The sequence below is a fragment of the Ovis canadensis genome, chromosome 22 (genome assembly GCF_042477335.2).
Source record: "Ovis canadensis isolate MfBH-ARS-UI-01 breed Bighorn chromosome 22, ARS-UI_OviCan_v2, whole genome shotgun sequence".
NCBI lineage: Eukaryota > Metazoa > Chordata > Mammalia > Artiodactyla > Bovidae > Ovis > Ovis canadensis.
In genome coordinates this window covers 20,897,709-20,920,912 of record NC_091266.1, presented here as the reverse complement: position 1 = coordinate 20,920,912, position 23,204 = coordinate 20,897,709, and the positions used below count along the sequence as shown (strand labels likewise).

The following is a 23,204-nucleotide window of genomic DNA, read 5'->3' as shown; positions in this document are numbered from 1 at the left end:
ACATTTTCATTGATTCTGCCTGTGATGTAATGAAATCTTTTAATTATACTTTCAGGTTTGTTTCTGTGATAACTGCTACAATTTTTACCTCAGTTCAGTTCAGTTCAGTCGCTCAGTTGTGTCCAACTCTTTGTGACCCTATTGACTGTAGCACTCCAGGTTTCCCAGTCTATCACCAACTTCCAGAGTTTGCTCAAACTCATGTCCATCAAGCTGGTGATGCCATCCAACCATCTCATCCCCTATCATCCCCTTCTCCTCCTGCCTTCGATCTTTCCCAGCATCAGGGTTTTTTTTTTCAGTGAGTCAATACTTCCCATCAGGTGGCCAAAGGATTGGAGTTTCAGCTTCAGCATCAGTCCTTCCAATGAATATTCAGAACTGATTTCCTTTAGGGTTGACTGGTTTGATCTCCTTGCAGTCCAAGGGATTCTCAAGAGTCTTCTCCAACACTACAGTTCAAAAGCATAAATTCTTCAGTGCTCAGCTTTCTTTATAGTCCAACTCTCATATCCTTACATGAGTAGTGGAAAAACCATAACTTTGACTAGACAGAACTTTGTTGGCAATGTAATGTCTCTGCTTTTTAATATGCTGTCTAGGTTGTCCATAACTTTTCTTCCAAGGAGCAAGCATCTTTTAATTTCATGGCTGCAGTCACCATCTGCAGTGATATTGGAGCCCCCCAAAATAGTCTCACACTGTTTCCAGAGATATATGCAATTATCAGGTTGTATCTTGATTGTCCTCTAAGTTTGTTTTTACATCTTTTATCATTTTTTTTCTTTCCCTTAATATGCTGTGAGCTTCTTATATTTATACTTCATTTTGCCAATTTGTTTTTCATATGCCTTTTCATTACAGGCAAGTCCAAATTTGGATAGTCAATGGATTTTAGATTTTCTTTCTAAAGATGGAAAAATGTACCCCAAAGAAAATTCAGGGCTTCTTCTTTTCATATTTTTTTTCTGATTTCAGGACTAAGAGCTCTATTGTCTCCAAAGATCCATGTCAATCCTTGAAGGTGAAATCTAACTGACTTTATCTGGAATGTACACTAATCCACATGTAGTCAATATGAGAAGAGGAAAGGCATACTCCAAATGGCCTGAGGGTTCCAGCCTGCTACCACGTCAAAGAAGGTCGACCACACTATTCTTTTGTGGAACATTTTTTACCAGAAAGAGGTAAAGATTCAGGACATGTAAAACACATACACCATTTGTCTTATATGGTCTTGTTTTCTGTTGGGAACATTAAACTGTTTTCCAGTGGTTTCTATAAGAGAATTATTTTCAGAGAGATAGTCTCCTCTGAGTCATCAGAATGTTATTTCTTTTATTTTGCTTTTCAGCATTTATTACTGATACTGTCTTTCTCCTTGCTTACTTCTTTTAGGAAGGAAATAAAGCTGTCAGACTCAAGATCAATAAAGATGGGATATTTGTTCTTTATTCTCATCCATAGTCTACTTAGCTGCTTGTCAAAATCCTTTTTGCGTCTAAGGGTGAAGTGAACAGATCCCTTCCTAGCATTTCAGTTCAATTCAGTCACTTAGTTGTGCCCGATTCTTTGTGACCCCATGGACTGTAACATGCCAGGCTTCCTTTTCTATCACCAACTCCTGGAACTTGCTCAAACTCATGTCCATTAAGTCGATGATGCCACCCAGCCATCTCATTCCGTATCGTCCCCTTCTCTTCCTGCCTTCAGTCTTTTCCAGCACCAGGGTCTTCCAGTGAGTCAGTATTTCACATTAGGTGGCCAAAGTATTGGAGTTTCAGCCTCAGCATCAGTCCTTCCAATGAATATTCAGGACTGATTTCCTCTAGGGTTGACTGAGTTGATCTCCTTGGAATTGAAGGAACTCTCAAGTATCTTCTCCAACAACACAGTTCAAAAGTATCAACTCTTCAGTGCTCAAGAATTGATATTCTTTATAATTTATATTCTTGATATTTCTTTATAATCCAACTCTCACATCCATATATGATTACTACAAAAACCATAGCTTTGACTAGATGGACTTTTGTTGGCAAAGTAATGTCTCTGCTTTTCAGTATGCTATCTAGGTTGCTTATAGCTTTCCTTCCAAAGAGCAAACTCCTTTTAATTTCATGGCTGCAGTTAACCATATGCAGTGATTTTGGAGCCCCAAAATATAAAGTCTGTCACTGTTTCCACTGTTTCCCCATCTATTTGCCATGAAATGATGGGACCAGATGCCATGGCCTTAGTTTTCTGAATGTTAAGTTTTAAGCCAAATTTTTCATTCTTCTCTTTCACTTTCATCAAGAGGCTCTTTAGTTCTTCTTCACTTTCTGCCATAAGGGTGGTGTCATCTGAATATCTGAGGTTATTGATATTTCTCCCAGCAATCTTGATTCCAGCTTGTGCTTCATCTGCCCTACATATATGTTAAATAAGCACGGTGATAGTATACAACCTTTATGTACTCCTTTTCCTATTTGGAACAAGTCTGTTGTTCCAAGTCCAGTTCTAACTGTTGCTTCTTGACCTGAATACAGATTTCTCAGGAGGCAGGTAAGGTGGTCTTATATTCCCTTCTCTTTAAGAATTTTCCACAGTTTGTTGTGATCCACACAATCAAAGGCTTTGGCATAGTCAGTAAAGCAGAAGCAGGTGTTTTTCTGGAACTCTCTTGCTTTTCAAAGATCCAAAGGATATTGTCAATTTTATCTCTGGTTCCTCTGCCTTTTGTAAATCCAGCTTGAACATCGGGAAGTTCACGGTTCAGGTACTGTTGAAGCCTGGCTTGGAGAATTTTGAGCGTTACTTTGCTAGCATGTGAGATGACTGTAATTGTCCTAGCATTTAGTTAAAGTTAAGTCGCTCAGTTGTGTCCGACTCTTTGTGACCCTGTGGACTGTAGCCCACCAGGCTCCTCCATCCATGGGATTCTCCAGGCAAGAATACTGGAGTGGGTTGACATTTCCTTCTCCAGGGGATCTTCCTGACCCAGGGATCCAACCCAGATCTCCTGCATTGCCGGCAGACGCTTTAACCTCTGATCCACCGGGAAGCCCATATACATTACCATGTATAAAATAGGTAACTAGCAGGAATCCACTGTCTAGCACAGGGAGCTAAGCTAGGCTCTCTGTGATGACCTAGAGAAGAAAGGGGATTGGGAGGACTGCTTAAGAGGTAGGGGGTATACGTATACATATGGCTGATTCACAATGTTGTAAAGCAAAAAATAACATAACATTGCAAAGTAATTATATTCCAATATTAAAAAAGAATAATGAATAACTCAGAAAAAAGTACAATATGTAACCATAGACCATCCTTCATTTTACCTTGATGATTCAGTGTCGCAGTGTACATACCAACGTAGAAAAGACGAGGGTGATCAGGAAAATGCATTTTGTACTTCAAAAGCCCACACCTAAATGGTGGAGGAGCGACTGCTTGTTTCCGTGATCAGTAAGCACTGTCGGTCTCTGAAATAGTTTCATGGAGTGGGCAATGGTTCACATATCTGCCCACATCCTTAGCACTTGGATCGGCTTAATAAAGTAAACCAGAAGTGAACTACTATTTTCTCTACACCAGTCCACAATTCTTTTAACTAGGTTCTAGTATTTAGTTTTCCAATTATTTGAATTTTCAGTATTTTAACTCTTTTTCCTGGATTTAGGAAGTTGAAAGAAGTTTTGTCAGACCTTGGTAGTTCGATTCATTTAAAATTATGTATTTTTAAACATTGCAATTCTAAATGCATTTTCTAAAATATACCAGCTTTTTCTACTTTCTTTATCTCTTATTTACTATCTGAACAGGCTAATGTTAAGTAGCCTAGGCATATAAAAAATATGTACAAGCTAAAATTGTATTTGCTTATTTTCAAATTTAATTAAGTTTTGTTTTAAAATAGAATTGTCTGTTTCTGCTCAGGAGGTAGAATGCCACAGGAGAATGTGGCACCCACCCTAATGACTGGAAAGTCTATAAAACTGAAATTATAAATTTTGCACGCATAAAGAAAAAAACTGAATTGCAAGGGTAACAGTTAGAAAAAGTAACCCACAAACACACATGGGGTTTGCACTTATTTGCAAACTTTTCCCTATTGACCACCATAAAGATAGATTGGGTGCAAGTCAGGGAAACAGAGAAAATCCTCTATATAGTGAAGGGATATAGGAACTAATCAGCTAAGGCTGGGGTGCTCTGCTCTCTGCAATTCCCTAGACCTATATCTCATACAAAGCAAGAGCTACATAGAGAGAGAGGAAAGAAAGCTTAAGTGAAGGTCCACTGATTCTGGAAAAGAGTTATGAGCAAAGTTCACCACATCTGGGAGAGATTAAGGAGATTTCTGTAGCCAAAGACCCTACAAAGTAGAGGTCTACTACCTGTGGGGGAGGGGCAGGGACTCTCTTACACACAAGAACCTCCACAATTATGAAGTCGATTATGGTTGCCACAAGAAGGAGCAAAAGAAAAGATGAGAAAGCCCTGTCCTCAGTCCTAAGCACACAGACTAGACAATGAAAATAGAACCTCCCAAACCCATCATCGCCACATCCCCACCTTAAGAGTAGAACCATGCAGCAAGCAAGGGCCATTTACTACATCAGGGGAGTAAGAGAATGGAGAGAAAGCCCTCGTCACAGACATTCAGGGACTGCTGAACGATACAGAAAGCGGGAGAACTAGACAGATACTTCAGGTATGGGAACCATCACAGAAGGACTCTAACACAACTTTGATTAATATTTTATGAGATCTAGGGTAAGGTGGAAAACATGCCTGAAATGAGACATTCAGCAAGGTGGTAGAAACTGAAAAGGAAATAGAAAAGGTAGAAATAGAAAAGGAAAAAACATTTTTTGAAAGACATAAAAATAAAGAATTCCTTTAATGTGCTTAATGAAAGGCTAACACAGATGAGTCAGAGAACTTGAAAAAAGGGCAACAGAAATTATCCAAACAAAAATATAAAGAGACAAGAATGTTAGGGGAAAGGAGAAGAACAAGAATAAAACACTCAAAAGTTATGAGGACAAAACAACTTTTAATGGGAGTCTCAGAAAAGGAATAAAGACAGAATAGGGTATAAGATATATTTGAAGATATTTTGTCTGAGCATATTCCAGAAATGAAAACAATAAGAACAAAAACTCCCCAGACAAAAATGCAGATTAAAGATACTCAAAGAACCTCAAGAATAAAAGCAAGATAAAAATGATATGCAAAAATTGTAAAAAAAAATCTAAGCAATTCAGATAACTCAAATTGAGAAAAATCAAAATACTCATAACCTTGTGAAATAAAATATGTAATTAAAGAGTATCAATGTCATTCTAGTTTTCTACACATTTATATGCTTATTTGAATTTTTTGATATGCTTATATCAGTTTTCAAAAATTGAAGTGAACACCTTAGATGAAGTACTTTTTTTGTTTTTTCTAATGTTTTTCCAGCAAATTTTAACATTGTTAGCTTTTAGGATAAGGGAAAATTGAGAGGATAATCCTATTTCCATTGGTCTGGACACTAGGCAACAATCCTAAGTGAAGTTGCTCAGTCATGTCTGACTCTTTGCGACCCCATGGACTGTAGACTACCAGGCTTCTCTATCCATGGAATTTTCCAGGCAAGAATACTGGAGTGGGTTGCCATTTCCTTCTCCAGGAGATCTTCCCGACCCAGGGATTGAATCTGGGTCTCCCACATTGTAGGCAGACGCTTTACCATCTGAGCCAACAATCCTAATGTCCTAGTGTATTCGTTCAGTGTTAAAAGTAAATATACGAAACGTTTTATAACTTTAGAATAGATAATAATGTCTGATAATATCTTTGCATTATCAGCCTTGCATTATGTAATATACCTTTGTACTTTCATTACAAAACATTTCAAGAAACAAGTAGGGTTTAAATTAGACCAGTGTTTCACAGCTATTAGCTCAAGGTGAAGACTACTAAGAAAAAATTTTTAATACTTCACAGATATTCTGTCCTCTCCTCAATATAATTTTTTTTAAGTTTATAGTTACTATATATTTTTTGCTTTCTTCTTGGCTATAATAGTTATTGAATTGAATTTAGAGTTCTATTCTTCACAATATAATATAGGTTTGGGAAAAGTTGTCTAGAATGAAGAATGTGTACCTTATATACTTCATATTGTCAGTTGAAATCAAATTGGCTTCAGTTTCCAAATCTTTTATCTCTAAAATATTTGTAAGTACAATTCAAATTATAATCAACATTATTTTACTCTCTAGAGATAGGGTGTCATCCTAAAGAACACAGATATTTTTAAATTTAAGAAAACAATTTAAATTCAATCTATCATTATATTTTGAAATAAAACCAATATGTATATAAAAGAATCCAGATGAATTTAAATAATTGTTAATAATGACAATTAATAGAAAGAACATATATAAATTACTTTTATTTTTTAATTATTATTATTATTTTTTATAAATTACTTTTAAAATCATGCGAAGAGTTGACTCACTGGAAAAGACTTTGATGCTGGGAGGGATTGGGGGCAGGAGGAGAAGGGGACGACAGAGGATGAGATGGCTGGATGGCATCACTGACTCGATGGACGTGAATGTGAGTGAACTCCGGGAGTTGGTGATGGACAGGGAGGCCTGGCGTGCTGCGATTCATGGGGCCTGCAAGGAGTCAGACACGACTGAGCAACTGAACTGAACTGAACTGAAAGAACTTTTAAACTAATAAAGTAAGCAAACATTGACTTAGTAGACATGAATGCGGCTTTATTTGGATGATGATTCTAAAGCCTGAGAGGAAGCAATTGCTTCAGTCATTTGTGTTTCCTCACAGTGATTAGTATATTATCTTGCAAATGGCCCTAATATCTATTATATATAAATTTATTTTATCTTAAATATTAATACTTGACAACTATGTCTTTTAAAACATTAAGTTGATATTAAATTGTATTTTATTGTTGTTAAAATAAGAATAGTTGAATGTTGATGAACAGATATAAAGTAAAATCAAATTCAAGATTCATGAGTTTTAATAAATAAATGGATAAACATATGCTTACTAAATAAAAACGTGCACCCATATATGGACATACATGTAAATTTATATATGCATATATTTATTTTTGTGCTGTTTATTATATAGAGAGATAAAGAAAAAGTAAATTCTGAAATAATGGGTTTGGGAGATATATGTAGCTTATACATATACACACACACATCTCTGAATATTTGGAATATACACATTTTATTATATAACAATATGTATTTTTACTATATGTTTTACTTTGGATAAGAATCACATGCCAAGAATATTTTGAACACTAGGTGTCTCTAAAGTAAAAGAGAAATTAACAACAACAAAAGCTGTTCTAGAATAACTTCCGAAGGAGATTCTATAACAGCATTTTGTTTATGATTCTGGTAGTTTCCTTAGTTTTAGGATTTATAACTCATATACTAAAATTCACACCAGGATGAAATGTCGCATGGACTTAGGTGGAAGTGACTATATCCTCTGCTCTCCACCAGCAAGTCAGGGGAAAAATCAGATACTAATTTTTGCCTACACTGGAAGAGCTTGAAGAAATTAGGCTTATTCTTAAAATTCAAGCCTATTAACATCATTGCAGGCAAACTGCCACTTTAAGAATGAATCTGTGCTTTCCCCTCTAAGAGCCAGGTTTGTGGAGTAAGAGCAGAAGAAGATATAAGGTGATCTCATTGAACTGCTCCTTCCTCTTAAGCATAATGGATCTTTTGACATCTCAAGAGAAAGATCCTCTGAGTTCACTTATCTTACACTCAGACATGAAAATTCTAGGCTTGAGTACCCTAGGCATAGGTTCTTAGATTATTATTATTATTTTTTTTGCTCACATTTCACTTTGAGGAACAATTTGGTGGGTTTTAAACTTTTAAGTGGGGATTCCCTTGTAGCTCAGTTGGCAAAGAATCTGCTGGCAATGCAGGAGACCATTCGATTCCTGGGATGGGAAGATCCCCTGGAGAAAGAAACAGCAACCCACTCCAGTATTTTTGCCTGGCGAATCCCATGGACTGAGGAAACTGGCGAGCTACAGGCCATGGGGTCAAAAGAGTAGAACGCGACTTAGTGACTAACCATCAATTACCACAAACTTTAAGTACTTAGCCTCACTGTGGTTTTGATTTGCATTTCTCTGATAATGAGTGATGTTGAGCATCTTTTCATGTTGTTGTTAGCCATCTGTATGTCTTCTTTGGATAAATGTCTGTTTAGTTCTTAGGCCCATTTTTTGATTGGGTCATTTATTTTTCTGGAATTGAGCTGCAGGAGTTGCTTGTATATTTTTTAGATTAATTATTTGTCAGTTGCTTCATTTGCTATTATTTTCTCCCATTCTGAAGGCTGTCTTTTTATTTTGCTTAGAGTTTCCTTTGCTGTGCTGAAGCTTTTAATTTTAAATAGGTCCCATTTCTTTATTTTTGCTTTCATTTCCAATATTTTGGGAGGTGGGTCATAGAGGATCCTGCTGTGATTTATGTCAGAGAGTGTTTTGCCTATGTTCTCCTCTAGCAGTTGTATAGTTCCTGGTCTTATATTTAGACCTTTAATCCATTTTGAGTTTATTTTTGTGTACGGTGTTAGAAAGTGTTCTAGTTTCATTCTTTTACAAGTGGTTGACCAGTTTTCCCAGCACCACTTGTTAAAGAGTTTGTCTCACCAGTCAGAATGGCTGCTATCCAAAAGTCTACAAACAATAAGTGCTGGAGAGTATGTGGAGAAAAGAGAACCCTCTTACACTGTTGGTGGGAATCCAAACTAGTTCAGCCACTATGGAGAACAGTGTGGAGATTCCTTAAAAAACTGGAAATACAACTGCCATATGACCCAGCAATCCCACTGCTGGGCATACACAACAAGGAAACCAGAGTTGAAATAGATATGTGTACCCAATGTTCATCGCAGCACTGTTTATAATAGCCAAAACATGGAAGCAACCTAGATGTCCATCAGCAGACGAATGGATAAGAAAGCTGTGGTACATATACACAATGGAGTATTCAGTTCAGTTCAGTTCAATTGCTCAGTCATGTCTGACTCTTTGAGACTCCATGAATCATAGCACGCTAGGCCTCCCTGTCCATCACCAGCTCCTGGAGTTTACCCAAACTCATGTCCATCGAGTCAGTGATGCCATCCAGCCATCTCATCCTGCCCCCAATGCCTCCCAGCATCAGGATCTTTTCCAATGAGTCAACTCTTCACATGAGGTGGCCAAAGTACTGGAGTTTCAGCTTTAGCATCAAGTCCTTACAATGAACAACCAGGACTGATTTCCTTTAGAATGGACTGGTTGGATCTCCTTGCAATCCAAGGGACTCTCAAGAGTCTTCTCCAACACCACAGTTCAAACGCATCAATTCTTTGGTGCTCAACCTTCTTCACAGACCAACTCTCACATCCATACATGACCACTGGAAAAACCATAGCCTTGACTAGACGGACCTTTGTTGGCAAAGTAATGTCTCTGCTTTTGAATATGCTATCTAGGTTGGTCATAACTTTCCTTGCAAGGAGTAAGCGTCTTTTAATTTCATGGCTTCAATCACCATCTGCAGTGATTTTGGAGCCCAAAAAAATAAAGTCTGACACTGTTTCCACAGTTTCCCCATCTATTTCCCATGAAGGGATGGGACCAGATGCCATGATCTTCATTTTCTGAATGTTGAGCTTTCAGCCAACTTTTTCACTCTCCTCTTTCACTTTCATCAAGAGGCTTTTCAGTTCCTCTTCACTTTCTGCCATAAGGGTTGTGTCATCTGCATATCTGAGGTTATTGATATTTCTCCCGGCAGTCTTGATTCATGTTTGTGTTTCTTCCAGCCCAGCGTTTCTCATGATGTACTCTGCACATAAGTTAAATAAGCAGGGTGACAAAATACAGCCTTGACATACTCCTTTTCCTATTTGGAACCAGTCTGTTGTTCCATGTCCAGTTCTAACTGTTTCTTCCTGACCTGCATATAGATTTCACAAGAGGCAGGTCAAGTGTTCTGGTATTCCCATCTCTTTCAGAATTTTCCACAGTTTATTGTGATCCACACAGTCAAAGGCTTTGGCATAGTCAATAAAGCAGAAATAGATGTTTTTCTGGAATTCTCTTGCTTTTTCCATGATCCAGCGGATGTTGGCAATTTCATCTCTGGTTCCTCTGCCTTTTCTAAAACCAGCTTGAACATCAGGAAGTTCATGGTTCACATATTGCTGAAGCCTGGCTTGGAGAATTTTGAGCATTACTTTACTAGCGTGTGAGATGAGTGCAATTGTGTGGTAGTTTGAACATTCTTTGGCATTGCCTTTCTGTGTGATTGGAATGAAAACTGACCTTTTCCAGTCCTGTGGCCACTTCTGGGTTTTCCAAATTTGCTGGTACATTGAGTGCAGCACTTTCACAGCATCATCTTCCAGGATTTGAAATAGCTCAACTGGAATTCCATCAACTCCACTAGCTTTGTTTGTAGTGATGCTTTCTAAGGTCCACTTGACCTCACATCCAGGAAGTCTGGCTCTAGGTGAGTGATCACACCATCGTGATTATCTTGGTCTTGAAGATCTTTTTTGTACAGCTCTTCTGTGTTCTTGCCACCTCTTCTTAATATCTTCTGCTTCTGATGTCCATATGTAGAGTCTTCTCTTGTGTTGTTGGAATATGGTGTTTGCTATGACCAGTGAGTTATCTTGGGCAAACTCTATTAGCCTTTGCCCTGCTTCATTCTGTATTCCAAGGCCAAATTTTCCAGTTACTCCAGGTGTTTCTTGACTTCCTACTTTTGCATTCCAGCCCCCTGTAATGAAAAGGACATCTTTTTTGGGTGTTAGTTCTAAAAGGTCTTGTAGGTCTTCATAGAATTGTTCCACTTCAGTTTCTTCAGTGTTACTGGTTGGGGCATAGACTTGGATGTATTACTCAACCATTAAAAAGAATACATTTGAATCAGTTCTAATGAGGTGGATGAAACTGGAGCCTATTATATAGTGTGAAGTAAGCCAGAAAGAAAAACACCAATACAGTATACTAATGTATTTATAGGGAATTTAGAAAAATCATAATGATAGCCCTGTATGTTAGACAGCAAAAGAGACACAGATGTATAGAACAGTCTTATGGACTCTGTGGGAGAGGGAGAGGGTGGGATGATTCGAGAGAATGGCATAGATACATGCATAATGTCATATGTGAGATTAAACGCCAGTCCAGTTTTGATGCAGGATACAGGATGCTTGGGGCTGGTGCACTGGGATGACCCAGAGGGATGGCATGGGAAGGGAGGTGGGAGAGGGGTTCAGGATGGGGAACATGTGTACACCCGTGGTGGATTCATGTTGATGTAAGGCAAAACCACTACAATATTGTAATTAGCCTCCAATTAAAATAAACAAATTTATATTTTAAAAAGAAAATGTAAACCACTTGTAAAAGAATGAAACTAGATCACTTTCTAACACCACACACAAAAATAAACTCAAAATGGATTAAAGATCTAAATGTAAGACCAGAAACTATAAAACTCCTAGAGGAGAACTAGGCAAAACACTCTCCGACATAAATCACAGCAGGATCCTCTATGATCCACCCCCCAGAATTCTGGAAATAAAAGCAAAAATAAACAAATGGGATCTAATTAAAATTAAAACCTTCTGCACAACAAAGGAAAATATAAGCAAGGTGAAACGACAGCCTTCGGAATGGGAGAAAATAATAGCAAATGAAGCAACTGACAAACAATTAATCTCAAAAATATACAAGCAACTTATGTAGCTCAATTCCAGAAAAATAAACGACCCAATCAAAAAATGGGCCAAAGAACTAAATAGACATTTCTCCAAAGAAGACATATGGATGGCTAACAAACACATGAAAAGATGTTCAACGTCACTCATGATTAGAGAAATGCAAATCAAAACCACAATGAGGTACCACTTCACACCAGTCAGAATGGCTGCGATCCAAAGTCTGCAAGCAATAAATGCTGGGGAGGGTGTGGAGAAAAGGGAACCCTCCTATACTGTTGGTGGGAATGCAAATACAGCCACTATGGAGAACAGTGTGGAGATTCCTTAAAAAATTGCAAATAGAACTGCCTTATGACCCAGCAATCCCACGGCTGGGCATACACACTGAGGAATCCAGAATTGAAAGAGACACATGTACCCCAATGTTCATCGCAGCACTGTTTATAATAGCCAGGACATGGAAACAACCTAGATGTCCATCAGCAGATGAATGGATAAGAAAGCTGTGGTACATATACACAATGGAGTATTACTCAGTCATTAAAAAGAGTACATTTGAATCAGTTCTAGTGAGATGGATGAAACTGGAGCTGATTATACAGAGTGAAATAAGCCAGAAAGAAAAACACCAATGCAGTATACTAACACATATATATGGAATTTAGAAAGATGGCAATGATGACCCTGTATGCGAGACAGCAAAAGAGACACAGATGTGTAGAGCGGACTTTTGGACTCTGAGGGAGAGAGAGAGGGTGGGATGATTTGGGAGAATGGCATTGAAACATGTACACTATCATGTAAGAAACGAATCGCCAGTCTATGTTTGATGCAGGATACAGGATGCTTGGGGCTGGTGCATGGGGATGACCCAGAGAGATGTTATGGGGAGGGAGGTGCGAGGGGGGGGGGGGTTCATGTTTGGGAACACATGTACACCCGTGATGGATTCATGTCAATGTATGACAAAACCAATACAGTATTGTAAAGTAAAATAAAGTAAAAATAAAAATTAAAAAAAATAAATAAATAAGAAAATTTAAATAAATAAATCTTATAGCCTTAAATTAGGATTATCTATGGGGGAAGGCAATGGCACCCCACTCCAGTACTCTTGCCTGAAAAATCCATGGATGGAGGAGCCTGGTGGGCTGCAGTCCATGGGGTTGCTAAGAGTCGGACAGGACTGAGCGGCTTCACTTTCACTTTTCACTTTCATGCACTTTCATGGAGAAGGAAATGGCAACCCACTCCAGTGTTCTTGCCTGGAGAATCCCAAGGATGGAGGAGCCTGGTGGGCTGCCGTCTGTAGGGTCGCACAGAGTCGGACACGACTAAAGCGACTTAGCAGCAGCAGCAGCAGCATGGGGTATATTGCAACCATAGTGCTGTTACAAACAATAAAAGTACTCACTTAAAAAGCTCATTTCTGTCGATGGCTCTGTTGGTTTGGGGATCGATTGCATAGACAGTCAAGTCACACTTGGTATAATCTTCTAGAGAAAAGGCATCACCATGCCGGCGAGCACCAATGGACTCCACCACAACCTTTGCACCAGGAATTTGCTCCTGAACATAGCGATCCAAAATCCTATAAATCAAACAAAGTACAAACATGACATTCTGACAGATTAACAGGGGGGAAAAAAATCACCCTCATCTTGAAATGACATTTAGTAAATGAAAAATGATTACAGCCTGGTTTTTGCTAATGCTTAGTGAATACTATGGAGAAGGTGACGGCACCCCACTCCAGTACTCTTGCCTGGAGAATCCCATGGACAGAGGAGCCTGGTAGGCTTCAGTCCATGGGGTCGTGAAGAACTGGACACGACTGAGAGACTTCATTTTCACTTTCATGCATTGGAGAAGGAAATGGCAACCCATTCCAGTGCTCTTGCCTGGAGAATCCCAGGGATGCGGGAACCTGGTAGCCTTCCATCTATGGGGTCGCACAGAGTTGGGCATAACTGAAGCAACTTCGCAGCAGCAGCAGCAGCAGCAGCAGCAGCAGTAGTGAAAACTAACTCTTGAAAAAAATTCTCCATGTATTTAGAACATTTAACTCCCAATGATGCTAGAAGCTGAATAAGGTAGAAAGAGGTCATCAACCATGTCCTCTTTAAGCCTAGACTTAAAATTTATGATATCAATTGAACTTCTACATGGCTCATGAGAAATGCCAACTATGTTGTACAAATAAAGCTGTCTGTGCTTTATAGGAGCCATGGGGTCTTAGAACTCTTGAGTTCATATGGTTGGTATTATAAATTACACCTTTCACCGGATTCTGTGATACATACCATATAGCTATATACCAAGGTGCAAGAGTCAGATACTTGTTTCCCTCAGCGTATAAAGACCCTTAGAAAACTATAGCAGTGGAAGAATGTAGATATTTTGCTTTGCCTGATTGATCAGATTATGATAAAATCCTCAGAGGCTATTTAGGGACCACAAATAATTAAAGTGAAAGTGAAATTGTTAGTTACCAAGTCCTGTCCCACTTTTTGTGACTCCATGGACTGTAGCCCACCAGGGTCCTCCGTCCATGGGATTCTCCAGGCAAGAATACTGGAGTGGGTTGCCATTTCCTTCTCCAGGGCATCTTCCCCACCCAGGGATCGAACCTGGGTCTCCTGTATTGCAAGCAGACTGCCAGCTGAGGCACCAAATAACTAAAAGATATATCATTTAGTACAGAATTAGTAATATTCAATAGAAAGGAAATAAATAACAGTAATCCATAGGTAATTTTCTGTAAAGTATAATTTTTTTCTAATTGGATAATGATTTTAATTGAAAGTATAAATTATAGCCGAATAAAGGCAATTTCCTTAATGTTCTTTTTCTTATTAAAAACTTCATATTATTAATCCTTGAAGATTAGCTCTAGAATGCAGATTATTAAATATAGACATTTATATGTAAATTAATTAATTTTAATAACTAAACATAACAAATAGAATCCAAGCTGTGAAGCATTTGGGGGGAATGAAGAATAATATATTCTAAAGAATTTTGGTGCACCAGGAAATATCTTTTACTTCAGATGCCAAAATTGACCTGATTTCTCCTCTATTAAAAAAAAAATATTGCCTTCAGAGTCTGGTGTCTGCTTGGTTTGCCCTGTTGAAAGAGAAGCAGGATATGAAACTTTGGAGGAAATGGCTGTACCACTGAGCACAAGTCTATGGTGTGCACACCAGAGGGCATCGCCAATGAAAATGAAGTGTCTTCTTGTTTCCTTTTAAACTGGTGTAGAAGAGCATAGTTGACGTTTCTCTTATTGAAGTACTCCTCATTCTTTTCCTTTTCTCTCATCATCAAGATTTTTTTCCTTAAACATTTAGAGGTATTTTGGGATAAAGTTAAATAAGGTCAGATCTGAAGTCTTTTTTTTAAACCTTTTTCTGATAAATATATTAAAACTAAATTTAAGTATTTTAAATATGAACATATTTTAAAAAAATCAATCTTTCTGTTTATCATCTAGGTCCATATACCTAAGCATTTCTACAATATCTGCCTATGCTATATATATATATATATATATGTATGTATATATATATTACATTAAACATATACATATATATGTATGATATGCATAATAATGAATTTTTAGACCTTGATCTTCATATGTACATAGATAAAGCGTTGCTTCCAATTTTTTAACCTCATTTTTTAAAATATAACTCTCTAAGTACTTACTTTGAATTGGCAAATATAAATTAAAGCTATTGTTTACATTGCCCTTATTTATTTCACTCCACTTTATTCATTTATTAAGCCAGTTCACACATACATTTTGAAATAAAATGTCATGTGGATTTACAGTTCATAATTTCATCAAAAAATTCTACCAGTATAAGTATTTGCATGCCCTAGGTCACTGTCAATTTATGATATTATGACTTTGAAGGCTTTAATTATTAGACTTATGCTTAAAGTGAATGTGGAGTGAAAGTGAAAGTCGTTCAGTTGTGTCCAACTCTTTGCCAGCCCATCTGGAGTGGGTAGCCTTTCGCTTCTCCAGAGGATCTTCCCATACTAGGGATCAAACCCAGGTCTCCCGCATTGCAGGTGGATTCTTTACCAGCTGAGCCACAAGGGGAGTCCAAGAATACTGGGCAGCCTATCCCTTCTCCAGGGGATCTTCCCAACCCAGGAATCGAACTGAGGTCCCCTTCATTGTCAGAGAAGGCAACGGCACCCCGCTCCGGTAGTGTTGCCTGGAAAATCCCATGGACGGAGGAGCCAGGTAGGCTGCAGTCCATGGGGTCACTAGGTGTCAGACACAACTGAGCGACTTCGCTTTCACTTTTCACTTTCATGCATTGGAGAAGGAAACGGCAACCCACTCCAGTGTTCTTGCCTGGAGAATCCCAGGGATGGGGGAGCCTGGTGGGCTGCCGTCTATGGGGTCGCACAGAGTTGGACCCTATTGAAGTGATTTAGCAGCAGCCTCTTCATTGTAGGAAGATTCTTTACCAACTGAGCTATCAGGGAAATCTAACTTTAATAAAATAAGTCATATTATATATATATATATACATACACATATATGTATGCATATGCACATACAGGGAGAGAGAGAGGAGAATATATAATGCTCTTTATCATATAATACTCTGTAACATCTGTGTCATACACAAACACTGAATCAAGGGAGATGCCTGTGACGATGCTTACATAATGTTAATTGTGCCCTGAATCTAAATTCTTGGAAGCAATACATCAATTGAAAATATGAGTAGTATAACTGAACATTTGGCAGTATGGGATTTAATTATGGCAACATTTTTCAAAACAACAAACTGTCTGATACGTGAAGAATTAAATACAGTGTGAATGAATTGGTATAATAATTATAAAACTTAAAAAATTAAATTTACATTTAGGGTTATTGTTCTACTTCAGTTTAAAAGATCAGTAGCATACTCACAATATTTAGTAATAGGTTATTATGTGATTTTTACACAAAGTTTCAAAGTTTCTATAAAGAAATATGTTAATAAAGGTATATGCATTATACGTTCACATATGTTTATATCTAAATGTATGTATCAGTCAGTTCAGTTCAGTTCAGTTGCTCAGTCGCGTCCGACTCTTTGTGACTCCAGTGAATCGCAGCACGCCAGGCCTCCCTGTCCATCACCAGCTCCCAAAGTTCACTCAAACTCACATCAGTCGAGTCAGTGATGCCATCCGGCCATCTCATCCTCGGTCGTCCCCTTCTCCTCCTGCCCCCAATCCCTCCCAGCATCAGGGTCTTTTTCAATGAGTCAACACATCGCATGAGGTGGACAAAGTACTAGAGTTTCAGCTTCAATATCATTCCTTGCAATGAGCACCCAGGACTGGTCTCCTTTAGGATGGACTGGTTGGATCTCCTTGTAGTCCAAGGGACTAACATTTTACTGTGCTACCACATGACAGCTAATTATTTAAAATTTAAACCAGTTTGTGATTTAAATTGAGAATTGCAATCTATATAGCCTTCTTATAATAAATGTTGAAAGAAAAACTTTTTTTTTTATGTGAAACACCTTTTTTTAAATCACAGAGCAAGAGAACTAATAAACAACTGGCTCAGTTAACTGATTTATTATCAAAGGTAGTTATTTTTGGTTGATTCCCCTAAATTTTCATTTACAGCATCACTTATTCAATTTCTTATATGTGCCTTTCACCAGAAATTGTGTTATAAAAAAAAAAATAAGTGTAGCAGCTTTATGGAAATTGTTTTATAACTAAAACAAATATTTACTTACAGCTAGCTTTTCTTTTTTTTTACACTAAAACTGTTACACCAATCATCTTTTCAGTTACCCATTTGTGTGAATGAGCCACAGTAAAATTGCCATTTGATAGGTTTTTCTGGGCTTGTGTTAGAGCAGCTCACTCCTCCTCCACACACGCACCCCCCAAAATAGGTTGGGTTTCTATTTAGGTCTGCCTTCTAAGAAGCATTGTGCAGCAGGAGTGGATAGGAATCCAACCTGCTGCTAGCTCATAGCTGTAGATTCTAATTAAATTTCCACCACTGGCATCTGTATGTTTGTGAAAATTACTGAGCCTCTCAAAATTTTAGGAAACTCTTCTCTGCAAAGGTGAAAATAATAATTTCTACCTCAAAGGCCTCTATGAGACGTTATTTAGATAACATCCAATTAGGCGCACAAAGCCCAGCAAATAAAAAACATGCCACAAATGTTAGCTATTTGTTGTGGTGGTTGTAAAAACTCTCCAGATTTCATGATTGCAAACCCTAGTTAGCCTTTTGTTGAAGTAAATATGTTTTATATTTAACTAGCAACATAGGGAGCTCCACTCCAGGTACCAGTCAATATTTTTTCAAAAGCCTGGCTAAAAGAATCAATAGGCACTGCAGATGGCCAGAGGGATACGCAGCATAGCACAGGCTTCCCTAATATTCTCTCATACAACAAACTTGTAGAGACTTTACCCAGACCATATCCTCAGCAATATTCCAGGTTCTATAGAACATCTTGTTAATGACATTAGGAGATATCTTCTCTAAGATGTCCCACAGGATAAAATCATTCCTCCAATCCTGCATTTCACTCCGAAATAGTTCTGCATTTCCGATGGAAGTGATTTGTTGTTTGTTTGTTAGTTTTTTCTTAATTTTGTAACTGATTTATATTTTTTTCCATTTTTGTGTGTGCTTCTTTCAACTTTGGCCTTAAAATGATGAAAACCAAGTCTGTTTCCTACTTTGTAGTGTCTCTGCAGGATGTTTTAGCCTCTTTCTTATCAGTCTCATTTTCATTCTTTCCACAATGTCTTTCTATTCTGTTTGCAATATTCAGTTTCTGTCTTATGTTAAATATTTTTTACCTTGTTTCACTGTATGAATCATTATAAACTGTCTTAATTCTCCTTGTATAAAGTTAAACATTAAAAAAAAACCTAAATGTAACCTCTATTACAACTTAGATAGAAGTGAAATTATTAATAAAATAATTTGTGTTGCTGCTGATACCAATGGAATTTTCTTATATAAACATGTGGTTGAATTTATTCCACAAGCTAATAAAACAGCAGCACCGAAAGGTAAATTGTATAGAAGTTGGAAAAAGTTAAGAGAAGAACTACAAAAATGATTAAGAGAATAAAGGCACCAATCATTGCTGATCAGGTATCTGAAATGAGTGGCTGCACAAGAACACAATATATTTATCTTGTACCATGGCCTGGAAATAATTATGAGATAATAAGCTGTTCTATTTGGCAAAACTTCTGGATCATAAAATGAAAGAATATGAGAGATATAAGTATTTTGAAAGAAAAAAAAAATGCCCAGTATGTATCATGGAAATCTTTATAAAGCAGCTGTGATTCATGTTTTTAATGGAATCATAATATCATGATATTATTTTCATCTTGCAACTGCTTTCTAGTTATGTTCTATTTGGTGCAAGCAAAAACTCTGGAAAATAAACTGAATGATATGATATTTGGGAAAAGTAAATAGAGATTATAACACTTTACTTTTTTTCCCCTCTATTGTTTGCTTTAAAATATTTATTCAAATTCTTCTAAAATATATAGCACAAATAATAAGTTAAATAAAAATATTACAGTCAATATTATGGTACCTTCATTAAAATTGTCTTTTATGAATTAAATTTATTTTTATTTCCTACAATGTAGCTCTGCCTATTCTTTACGCTTGCTCTTTTCTAAAGTAGAATATTTGCTCCAGCACTGCTTTATCTTTTAATGTTTATATTCCCCTTACAGGGAAAACAAGAACAATGTAAAACCATCTCTATCAGCCCTAAAACTAAAAAAACAGGGGTTTTAAAATGGATATTTCAATTCATTTTCAGTTAAAAAGATTCTACTTATCTCTTTTTGCAAACAATAGCAGTTGCTCAAATATATCAAACATTATTTTTAAATAAAAATGAAATTGAAATGTCCTCAGTGGAATTCTAAAAAAGCACTATGTTTATTTATTTATTTATTTTTTCTTTGTTTTCATTGTTTCTGGGGGGGAAAAAGCAAAACAATACATAGGAGCAAATGTATTGAATCTGACGAAATATGCAATCTAGATGTAGCAGCTAAGCACCACTCTTTTATAAGTGTGTATGTGTCTGTTGCTAAGAAAAATGGAAGAGGGACACAATTATGTATTTACATTTTTCTATATCATATATATCAGATGGCAAATATAAATTTAGAACATTCATTTATTATCTTTCAATACTTTTTTCTTTCTCCCAAGAGAAACTGGTAGTTCTGACTATAAGCATTCAGAAATCTGTTCATCAATCAATGGTGAGTATGGATATTAAAATATGCATAAACCTATTGAAAGCAAACACATCAACATGCATGAATCTACTGAATCAATATACAGTAGAAACTAAAGAAAAAGTAAAATCTAGTTGAAAAGACTCTTTGTGACTCCATCAACTATAGCCCACCAGGCTCCTCTGTCCGTGTAATTCTCCCGTCAAGAATATTAGAGTGGGTTGCCATTCCCTTTTCCAGGGAATCTTCCCCACCCAGAGACTGAACCCTGTCTCCCACGTTACAGGCAGATTCTTTACCATCTGAGCTACCAGAGAAGTCCTAAAAGTAATTTGCTTTGGTTATTTCTTCAAAGTACATAAGTAACAGCATCACATACTGTTTTGTACAAGTCAAATTGTATTCTGGGCTATCTTAATTTTGTAAAATACTATGAGTTCTTATAACATAATGAGTTGAAAAATGAGTATTTCTGCTAGGAAAGACAGGAAGTTACTTCTTTCTCTGTGAAAATAAAACCCCAAGCTAAGTATTTTAGAAAAATAGTAGGTGAATCCCTTTTGTCTCATAACAATGAATCACCTAGACTGAATAAAACCAAATTACATTTATCATTTTTTAAAGGAATCATGACATATACTTTGAATATTAAAAAAATTTGGATTTCATTTTATATTGAGCTTATGTTTTATTTTTATGACTGGCTTCAATTTATTTTACAGCTATTAGCTGCCTAGTACAAAAAACATTTTCAAAAGTTGTGCTATTGAAATATCTATGCTTGATAATCTGATAAAATTAGATCATTTATAGTCATACTCTGTTGATAACCTCTTCAACTTCATCTTTGTGTTAAGAATACTTGAACAAAATTGGTATGTGATTGGAGATATTTATAGCGATTCAAGGAGATATTTATAGCAATTCAAGGAGATATTTATAGCAATTCAATTTAGAACATAGCAGATAAGAAAAACTATACAACTATAAACTTTCAATACAATAAAATATTTCATACATCCCAGCTGGGCCTATATTTTTTAACATATTTTCATTGGTTTCATTGGATAGCACCATACCTAATATCTATAATGTTCACATGGAATAAATGAGATAAATTTAAAAAAAATCTTAATATAGAGCTAAAAACGTGACTGCAAGGAACAGATAATAGAGCTTTAACCCATTACTAAGTTGGGAAATTAATATCATGATGGTAAGAGAGGACTGACATTCAGGGCCTTTATTGATATGAATCAAGTATTGCCATAAAAAGTCAATCCTTTCCAAGAACACAGCACCATTACTTTTGCACGTATAATTTTTATCAAATTTTTCAGTGTTCAAGTATGGCAAATATTATTTGGCTTCGTTTGCTCAGACCCAACACCTAGGAGTCATTACTGTTTCTTACTTTTCCTCATATGTCCAATTTATAACAAATTCTGGAGGTTGTTTCTTCAAAAATTATATCCTTTACTCATCCCTGTGTCCATACCTACCATCAGTTCCAAACCACATTGATCCCTCTCTTGGGCTATTGCTCTAGACTCTTAACTGGTCTCCTGATTTCCCACTCAACAACCTTTTAAAACTTAAAGTTACAATATTATTTCTCTGTGCAAAATATTTAAAGCAAACTGCCAAAAAAAATACAATGCAAGTTATACATATGAATTCAAATTTTCTGTAGCCACATTAAAAATTAAAGATAAAAATGGTGAGGTAAATTTAATATATTTATTTAGCTGTGTATATCCAAAATGGTCATTTCATATGTAATCCATACAAAAACATTAAGGAGCTATTTTACTTTTTTCAGTATTAAGTCTTTGAAATCTGGTGTGTATTTTATACTTGCAGTACCTCTCATTTGGACTTGTCGCTTTTCATGTCCTTGATAACCACGTGTAACTAGTAGCTACTATGCATGTGTGTATGCTAAGTTTGCTTCAGTTATGTCTGACTCTTGGTGACCTTATGAACCATAGCCCATTGGGTTCCTCTGTCCATAGGATTCTCCAGGCAAGAATACTGGAATGGGTTGCCATATCGTTCTCCAGGGAATCTTCCAGATCCAGGGATCAAACTCAAATTTCTTAACTCTCCTGAATTGGCAGGCAGGTTCTTTACCACTAGCTCCATCTGGGAAGCTCAGGACTTTCTATTTTACACAAAGTAAAATGTTAAAATCATCCAGGTAGCCTATGAGATCCTTCATAACTCATTTCCTACATTGACATCTATATCTTGATATGACAAATATATTCCTAACTGTGGATTTTCATATATGCAGTGTCCTCTTTCTGGGATAACTTTCTCTATCCTGACTCCCCACATCACCACAGACAAATGACTTTCTCCCTCACTTCTCTTAGGTTTCTGCTAGATTTCTGCTCAATAGAAAGGTTTACCTCAATCATCCTATATGAAATAATACATGTTTCATAATATATATTGTTAGTTTTACTTGTTTTTATTATAGTTATTACTGCTTGACATCAAATTATGTATTATTTATTATTCTTATCCTATTTGCTGTTTTTCCCCAACAGAATGTAAGTTTCATGGGAACAAGGACTTTGCTTAAGTTCACTGTTAAATCTTCAGTGCTTACAACTAAGAACTACTCTTTATTTAATAACTAAACTGCCAGCTTCAGGACATGCATGCATACTCAGTCACTAACTCATGTCAGACACTTTTGCAACCACATGGACTGTAGCCCTCCAGGCTCCTCTGTCCATGGAGTTTCCCAGGCAAGAATACTGAAGTGGGTTGCCATTTTCTTCTCCACAGGATCTTCCCAACACAGGGACTGAACCAGCATCTCCTACATTGGCAGGCAGATTCTCTACCACTGGGTCACCAGGGAAGCCCCAAGATATGGATACTAGGAATCAAAAAGTTTAATTTCCTGGTTTAAGACTTCCTAACCACTAGTGGACCAGGGCTTAAGCCTAGATCCTGTGAATTCAAAAGGAAAAGCCTTCCTAGGAAAAACTGCCAATTTATCAGTTGGGAATTTCACACAAGATTTTCTTCTTATAGGAGTTAGAATGGAAAAAACAAGCGTTGTAAATTTTTCTCTTTACAAAATATAATGCTCCAAATTAGGATTCACTAATTTAGAG

At 36.8% G+C, this 23,204-nt stretch overlaps 1 protein-coding gene across 5 annotated transcripts in view; it reads right to left on the bottom strand.

Moving 5' to 3' along the window:
• Positions 1–23,204, bottom strand: part of PCDH15 (protocadherin related 15) — a 1,084,160-nt gene that overhangs the window by 37,309 nt on the left and 1,023,647 nt on the right. For all 5 annotated transcript variants that reach the window (XM_069567843.1, XM_069567842.1, XM_069567840.1 and 2 more), the window contains exon 29: positions 13,196–13,372. In XM_069567843.1, coding sequence (XP_069423944.1) covers positions 13,196–13,372 — 177 coding nt within the window. The remainder of the gene's footprint in view (positions 1–13,195; positions 13,373–23,204) is intronic.